Here is an 8885-nt window from a genome sequence, read left to right as displayed (position 1 = left end):
TTGCCTTTTCTTCAGATGATTTTTCCTAAAATGTAGATATATATTTCAACATTCAATGGTATAAAGATTTTAATGAATTTTAGTTGTAATTACTTCTTCGGTCATATTCTTAATGTGTATTTATCTGTAATATTAGAGAACTGAAAATTGAATGGAGCCCAGTAAAATTCTCATGTTAAAGGTTTAAAAACATAATTGGCAATTCTAGTCTTTGGGAGAAAAAAAGTTTTACTGTGAAATGTAAGATCTTTTTGTGTGCCTAGTAATAATTCCCATGAGGAAAACTAGAGCTTGATGAGAAGAATGCAGTCTCAGACTGGGTATTTAGAAGCTGAAAAATCATATTGCCTAAGTAAAATTTTCACGTAGGAAGGAATCTTGAGGACTCAGTAGTGCCCACCGGTAGGCAAGAAGGCAATTCTGGCAGAAACAATACTGCGCATGGCTGGCAGGGTTTACGGAGTACTTAACCTGGGCTCCGCCAGCTGTCAAGGAGAGATAATAGTAATTGCTACCTTCCCTGCGATAACATGAACCAGTGCTTTGACATCTCTGGCTGGAGATGCCGTATCAACACAAATTATTATTATTAGAACATAATGTATGTATTCACATAAAACACCAGCACAGTGCTCTTTTATCGATTACATCACATCAGTGACTACTGTTTTTCCACGTTCTCATTTTAGGCGAGAGAATAAAATCATAGCAGGCTACAAGTCACTGTCTCCATGTATGGAGGGCTGTTTAAAAGCCCCATATCATCCTTTCAGATATCCTCAACCTGTTAATCCCTTATGGTCTTTGCAGCAGATTGCACAATAACCCCCGAATTAAGCCTCTGGCACCCTTTAAAATGTTAGCTAAATTATTTTTCCTGGAATCTGGAACCATCAGGGAAAGACTGGGGAATGAAATTGGCTAACAATATTAAAATTTTGGTTGTTTAACATTTGACTGAATCTCAACGTGTTAAAGTGCTATCTAAACAGATAATTAGCTAGTAGTTGCAGCAGTGGGCTCTTTCTAAATTTAGCAGTGAAATTAGATTTAGGGAATGAGAAAATAGGGAAAGAAATGTTCTCAAGGGAGACAGTGGTGTCAGCACAGCTGAGGAATGTCACAATAGCTACATTTTGTCAATTATGAGCATCATCAGGGGATCTCCCCAGCAATGCAGGTCAAGGTTTATTCCCAAGTGCATCTTGAGGATAGGTAGGTGGCTAGGTGATGGGAAGCAGTGATTGCTGGAAGAGTAGGGAAAGCAGATGGGGCGGGAGTTAGGGTTGGGGGAGAAGGAAGAAAAAGCGGGTAGTGGAGGGAATAGCCACTAGTAGCCCCAGTGCGGGGAGACAGGAAGGGAGGGGACAGGTGAGGAGGAAGATGAAAACGGGAGGGGAGGCAGGAGGGGAGAGGAGAGAGACTGACTGGGTAGAATGTTGTGTGGTCTTGGAGGTGAGTGAAACATCATAAATCAGTGTGTTAAGATGCGGGGGAATCCCGGTGATTTCAAAGTCCTGAGCACAGCGTCGTCTTGGGCACAGGGCAAGCTTTGGTTTAGCTGCCACAGACACATCTCTGGCACATCTGGAGCTATCTGTTGGAGACGGCAGGACCAACATAACATTAACGGTGTCAGGCTTTACGACGGCGTCCTCCGCTTCCACTACCCCCGCAGACAGCCCAAACTGCCCATCCATCTCCTTCCCCCAACAGTGGCTGGGTCTTCAAGGTCAAGGCACTCCGGCCGTGCGTGGCGGGCAGATGAGGAGGGCAGGGCAGACAAGCATTTGAGGGACGCTTATGGTGAACCACAGACGCTCCTCTTAAGGGTAAATGTTTAATACTTCCCGAGCTCGCTTTTCTGGGAATCACTCAGAGAGAAACGAGCAAGAAAATAAAATTAACACGTGCGAACATGCAAACGATCAAAGAGAAAACAAGACCACACTCGAAGCCCTCGGATGGGAGGAATCCATGGCCTCCTGTTGCCGGTCGCCTGGCGCCGAAAGTGGACAACCCGGCGGCCCAAGAACAGCAAGAGCTGGAGAGCAAACCTTCCCGGGCCCCTTGTGTCCTCCGCCAGCTCCGCTGACCCTTCCAACAAGCCTCCCTCCCAGAGAAAGGGGAAGGCTAAACGCCTGGGCCAACGCGGGGCCGGGACAGGCGAGAGCCAGGATGCCCCCGGGAGGAGGAGGCAAGAGTGGAGAACGTCTCCTTTCAGTCCCGGTGCCGGGGGTGGTGAGGAGGGAGAAGACCGGTCCAGAGGGCGGCATCCAGCTTTTCCAAACAGGCGCCTCCCGCTCCCACCGCGTCCTGCCGTTCCCTCACCGCGACCCTTGGTTTTCCCCGCTCCCCTTGGGGGGGTTCACCGCGCCACTCGGGAGAAGAGAACGCCAGGACCGGGAGTCCCGCCGCCCTCCGCCCGGGTGCGCCTCGGTGTGCCCCGGCGGCCCCGGCCCCGCGAGGGGCGGAGTGGGCGAGACCATCTAAAGCGCTGGCGACGGGGGGAGACGGGGCGGGGCCGAGGGGCGGGGCCGCCTCTGCCGGTCCGCACCGCCTCGGGAGAAGCCCGTGCGTCCGCGGGGATGAAGTTTCTTCTTTTTTTTTTTCTTGAGGTGGGAGGAGCGTGCGGGGAGGGCGGTGGGAGGAGACTCGGCGGGCCGTGGGGCGTCCCGGCCCCCGGGCGGCGGGGGAGGGCGGGCTCGTCCCGGCAGCGAGGGTCGGCGGCTCCCCCTCCCGCAGGGCGGGGTGGTGCGTTCCGAGTTCCCAGGAGTTCGCGGCGGGCGGGGACCGCGGGGAGGGGGAGTGGTGGCGGCGGCGGCGGGCGGGCGGCTCCCGCTTCAGCCTCGGCAGTGGCGTCGGCGACGGCGGAGTCGAGGCAGCCGCGAGCGCTCGGCCGAGGGGCGGCGGGCGGCGACGGCGCAGGAGCCGGGGGTTGAGGACGCGCGCGCTGGCCCTTCCGCGCCACGGCCGCCGCCGCCGCCGCCACCCAGAGCCTGAGGCGCGGGCGAGCGGGTGGGCCGGGGCAGGGCGGGCATGGCGCGGACCCCGGGCCCGGCCCCGTCGTGTCCTGGAGGCGGCCGAGCACAACTTTCCTCGGCGTCTCCCCCCGCGGCCGGGCTGCTGCTGCTGCCGGCCCCGACGCCGCCGCCGCCGCTGCTGCTGCTGCTCGTTCCCCTGCTGCTCTTCTCCCGGCTGTGCGGTAGGTGAAGCGGGCGAGCGCGGGGCAGAGCCGGGGGCGGGAGCGGCGGCTCGGTCCGGGCGGCGGGGGCGAGGCGGTTGTGCCGGCCGGGGCGGTTGGCTGCGCGAGCGGCCGCCGCGGACTTTGCCTGGAAACTTTTCGCCGCGCCCCGGGCGAGGCCCGGGAAGGCCGGGGAGAGCGAACGGGGCTCCCGCCGCCGGCTGCCCGCCCCCCACCCCCCCGAGGCCGCGCGGCTCGTCGCGCTGGGACCCCGGGGCCGGCGGTGGAGCTCGGTGCGCGGAGCCCTGCGCGCCCCGGGAACCGTTACTTCCCGAGCTGATGCGCCCTGGAAGCGGAGAGCGCGGACTTGTGGGCTGAGGTTGGGATGCCCGGGATGCACGTTGCCGCCTCCTCTCTCCCGGGTGAAACTTGAGCTGCGAGTCCGGAAACCCTGCGGACACTGGCCCGGCGCGCCGAAAGCCTCGGGGTCCACGCCTCCTGGCCTCCGGGAGAGAGCACCATCTTAAGAACCCACCCTGCGGCAGGCATTCTCCTACGACCCGATTTGTGCCCTGGCAACCATTGGATCTTTCGGTCGAGCTCTGATGCTACCCGCACGCCACCTTCCCAGTTGTTGGACGTCCTTCACGCTGTCCCCCTAGCCCCCCGTTATTTTAGAAGAAAACCTTGTCTGGGGGGAATCCATGATTTACCTTTTAAAGACGTATTGCCTCGACTGTCCCCTGGCTGTTGAAACAAGTAGCCCCGGGTTTCTCCCGTGTGTCTTTTTTTTTTTTTACTTCAGGTTTAGGAGCTAATCTCTTTGTGAGTTCTGTTCCTGGGATCTGAGATTAGTTTAGAGACCTACTTTTTTAAGGATGATGAAAAAAAAAAAAAAAAACACAAAACAAAAAAACAACTGGTCTATTCACTTTTCATGCAGGAGAAGTAGACTTGATCAGTGGACAGCACTGATTTGGTAAAAGAAAACTACCAGTTTTAAGAGATTAAATGTCTGGGTAATATCGAAATGCTTGCAAGATGTTCATTTAAGGATTGCTGATGGTAAAGATGGAGGAATAAAACTTAGATTGCTCAGACACTGGTTCCAAGTGCATCGTTAAATCTTTAACCGTATAATAAATTGGTATTTGTAATAAAGGATAGATACATACGGATTTCTTTAGTGCTGTAGTGAAGGAGAAAGGAAATATGTTACTGGTAGGTGAATCAGGGCAGTTGGTTCAGAGGGAGAGGAAATTATGTTGAGATTGAGTGCCACTTAGAGACGGAGAATTTTAGTACACTCCCAGTGCTGTAAGGCAAGTTTCTGATTTACATGGAGTGCATTGTGATAAATGCCATGCAAGCTAATCAGGTTTCCATATCACCACTCCCTGGTTCTAAGACACTGTTTTTTTTTAGCCCTGTTACCCCCTTTTAAGTTAAAAGGAGATTCTACATTGAATTTGTACGTTGTCCTCCTGAGCCATTAAGGAGGAGGATTGTAGATGGTGCTTATGATTTCAGTTCCAGGATACTTTGAGAGTGGGGGTTAAGTATTTTGCCTTTGTGACTCAGTTTGTGTAAGTACTGAAGGAGTATTTGTGAGGATTGTGAGGATAGAGATGGGAGACGGAAGTTATATAAAAGTTGATTCAGAAAATAAGAGTTTACGTTGCTAATTTCATAGTGGCTGTGTCAATGAGTTGTTGATTACTTTTGGGAAGAAACCTTGGTTTTTCCTTAGAAGAAGAAATATGTTTTAAGGAAATCTTGTACAGTGTTCTAGTAGCAAAGCATACTGCGATTTAGAGGAGGTATGAACTGGGGTTTTTAGGGCCCACTCTACTTGATGATGTAGACAGTAGGTCTGTTACTGTGTGCCCGCTCATTTAAAGGACTGGCTTTTTGGGCTTGTATTAGGTAACACAGTAATTAGTGAGTTCTTACAACTCCTTTTTTTTTCTTTTTTTTAATCAGCCTCTATTTTAGAATGCAGGCTTTGAATAGGGTGCAGTTGTCTTGACTCAGGAATGCTAGTATGTATAGAAACAATTTTCCTCTTCTAACAACCTGTTGATCTGTGAATGATAGTAACATTAATATTCCATAGTACTAACCTGATTTGCCTCATACTTACTGTTTGATTGATGGACTTGGTTCTAGAGTTGAAAGAATTTTAGACTGTAAAAAGACGATGCTACCTGATAATCAGAATGTTCTTGTTTTGTCATTTGGAGTTTTTTTAAAATTTTGTTTTGATAAGTTTTTTTTTCCATTGAGCATTGTATTAATTGGTGAGGTTAACATCATGTTAATTTAGCTGCTAAAAATATTCCTCATCAATGAGGAATAGTTTTTACATTATAAAAACTATATATAAAATGCTGGAATTGCTCTGTGTTTTGGTAATGAATAGTATTAGAAGAACTAGTACCCCTTGGCCCCCAGGATTGAGGTCAGGGTCTCATTGTGTGGTTGAGATTGGCCTCACATTCCTTATCTACCTGTTACTCTCCTAAATTGTGAGATTATGTGAGTATATAACACTATTTCTGATTTGAGAGCTCAATTTTTAAAATGAGCATTTCAGAGGTGGAGAAATTGCTAGATTTTTAAAGTATAAGTCATTTCTAGTTACAGGGTCCAAGGGATCAAGTTTCTGTAACATCTGACTCAAACCTAGTTTCTTTAATTCTGAAATTCCATATTCTTTTGTGATGATAATTATCACTGATAGGTAATCTTATGTGTCTCACTTTTTCTTCTTAGAATTTTTCTGGGAGGTTGAGAATATTGTTTTAGCAGGAATATGACATTGAAGAATTAGAAGATGGAAGTTTTGACTGATCTAGGGTCCCAATATTTCTTTGGGATTCTACCACCATGACTCTGCTTTTTTTTAACAAGGCTTTGTCTTATGTTAGATAAATGTTTAGCGAATGAGTTATTATATAATAGCAAATTTAAAAAAAAAACACTTTGAATACTTTTAGGGACTTCTATAAACACTTGGGAATGCATACTTGGCAGTGTCTTGCCCTCAGCATGCTTGCAGTGTTCCAATAGAAAGGAAGTAGGTGATTACAGAACAGTTGGCGTTTTTGTAGAGAAGTATATGAGATCCTGTGAGTTTCTGGGAATAGGAGAACACATCTCATTATGTAAAAACTCACTTTGTTGTTGTGTGCATGTGTGGATGTGTGTATATTTCTCTAGGGATGGAATTTCGGGAATCACATATTCTAAGCCAATTTAATGATATAAGATCAGTCTGTTTCCTCTTTCACACTCCCCGTTTCTCCCTTACTGGAATTTATGATTTAATCACTAAAAAAGTCAGTCTGATTCTGAATGAAGACTGCCACTTATTAAAGGCGAATCCTTGGCAGGTTACATATTTTCTCTTACTACTGGGGTTCTTAGGATATTAGATCAAAGAATAAACTGAAACATTTCGAGTACATGTATTTGGTAGCTCCTACATGCTAGCTTTTATTGCACTGTATATTATAAATCGTGAGCCCCGGCATAGGTGACTCTAAATTAATTCTAGGTAGTTGAATTTTCTAATTCATTGACACTTTGCATGTTCCTGACTGTATAACATAATCAGTAGTCTAGAAATATTTATTAGATGTACTTTATGTAAATAAAGAGGTAGCTGTTTCATAAAATTAGAACATAGTCAAATTAAATGTTTATTAGTGTAGAGACTACTTGACCCCTCCCTCAGAGAGGCTGAATGTTTACGATTTAGCAATTTTCCATAGGGTCACTTAGAAGATTAGTGATTATATGGGTCATGTGGTGTGGAGAAGGGAAGACACCACTGTCTGTCCATACCATCAGGTTAGGGGCTGCATGAGTCGTTACTGTAAACATGCATTGTTGAAATGGTAACCAAATCTAGAAAATCTAGAAACAAATGAAAGAAAACCATGCTTCTAAAACCTCTAGCATCAGAAAGAGGCATAGCTATGGAGCTGAATGCATGTACTTTGGTAAAGTATGTTTATTGGCCAGACTTATTTATGTGGCCTTGTGTATATCGTGAGAATCTATTTGAAATGCTTGGGATCAGGTATGTTTCATATTTAAGATAAAAATTAGATTATTTTATTGTATGTGAATGAACGATTTGCCTGTTTTGTCTTTGTGAATACCACATGCGTGCCTGGTGCTTGTGGAGGGCGTCAGCTTCTCTGGAACTGGAGATAAGGTTCGCTGTAAACCACCATGTGGGTGCTGGGAACTGAACTTGGAACCCCTTTACTCCCAGTAAAAGCAACACATGTCCTTTACTCCTGAGCCATCTCTCTTGTCCCTGAGGATTGCGTATTTGCACATACATATGGGTAATGTGAATAGATACCGTGCTGTACTGGTCTGCAGGGACCAAGTTCAACTTTTATATTCCCTTGTATGCTTATCTTCACAGTAATTTTATGCAATGTTTTTAGTAATTTTGTGCATGGTATGGGATTTTGTACTTGTGGTGTCATGTGCAAGGCTTTGTGTTTTGGAATATTTGGAATTGCAGCTTTTTGGATAATGGATGGTCAACCTGTTCACATAGCCACATATACATGCATACATACATATGTATTAGGAGCTTGCAAATTTTGATATGCATCTTGCGTCTGTATAGTTAAAGAAAGAAACACCTTTCCAGTTAGAGATGGTCTTTAAAAACTAGGTAGAGGAGAAGCTAGCTATGGTAGTCCTATTAAAAAAAATAGTAATTTTACATTCTGTAATTTATCTATTAAAAGTAGTAAGTGTATTTCTATAGATAATTGTGTTAACTGTTAATGTCTTCATAAAAATTCACAGTAAGCTATATGATTTTTACAAGATAAGACATTTCATTAATAATTGCTGTTAGTATATAAATTTGGGTAAATTCAAATAACACTTAAGATAGTAATAGAATTTTAAATATTCTGTGTGCCAAGCATTAAGAAAAAACTTTAAATATTGAAGTACCATTAATTTGTCATACTTTCTGTTTTTAAAATAAATTTTTGCCTAAAATTGCCTTTTGATTCTTAAACACATATTCTCATGATTTTAATTTTTTAAAATTACTTATTTTCTCTGTTTTTTGGGCACCAAGAGTGTTACTATGTAGGTATGGCTAGCTTAGAGCTCACTATGCAGACCAGATTGGCCTTGAACTCAAGAGAGCTCCAGTGTGCCTCTCCCTCCCAGGTGCTGGGATTAAAGGCATGTGTCACCACACCCATTTTATATATTTTTTTCATGTGTATGTATGTGTAGTATAGCATGTATGTGTATGCGTGTCACATGTGTTTGGGCACACATACTTATGCAGGTGTGTGTGGGTGTATATTTGGAGGCCACAGGTAGAAATTGGCAGTCTTTGTTAGGCACTGTGGCAAGTTCTCCCAAGTGAACGCAGAGCTGGAAGATAGGGTTGATCTGACTAGCCTGGAGAGTCCCCTTGCCTGTTCATCCCAAGGTTGGAATTACAACCTCTCAGCATCTTTGTGGGCTCTGGGCATCTCAACCCCAGTACTCTTTTACTTTTTTTTTTTTTTTTTACTACTAGCACGACAGGCACTTTTAATGACTGAGCCTTCTCCCAGCTCTGAAAGATTTTTACTTTTTAGTAGATTCTGACAGTTTAGTCATTTATTTAGGTTTGTTGGGAACCTTTTTAAGGGTGGACTTG

The 8885-nt window shown here is 45.9% G+C and overlaps 1 protein-coding gene across 2 annotated transcripts in view; it reads left to right on the top strand.

Annotated features, from left to right (window-relative positions):
- Nucleotides 1-2797: 2797 nt before the first annotated feature.
- Nectin3 (nectin cell adhesion molecule 3) overlaps nt 2798-8885 on the top strand; it is a 113863-nt gene continuing 107775 nt past the window's right edge. Inside the window, exon 1 of one of the 2 annotated variants that reach the window (XM_021653236.2) lies at nt 2798-3205. In XM_021653236.2, the coding sequence (XP_021508911.1) occupies nt 3040-3205 (166 nt within the window). In that variant the 5' untranslated portion in view covers nt 2798-3039. The remainder of the gene's footprint in view (nt 3206-8885) is intronic. The other variant, XM_021653235.2, reaches the window with a different exon arrangement.

This window comes from Meriones unguiculatus, chromosome 17, assembly GCF_030254825.1.
Source record: "Meriones unguiculatus strain TT.TT164.6M chromosome 17, Bangor_MerUng_6.1, whole genome shotgun sequence".
In the NCBI taxonomy this organism is placed as follows: domain Eukaryota; kingdom Metazoa; phylum Chordata; class Mammalia; order Rodentia; family Muridae; genus Meriones; species Meriones unguiculatus.
The sequence above is the reverse complement of the archived record's forward strand: the minus strand, read 5'-3'. Positions and strand labels throughout refer to the sequence as shown.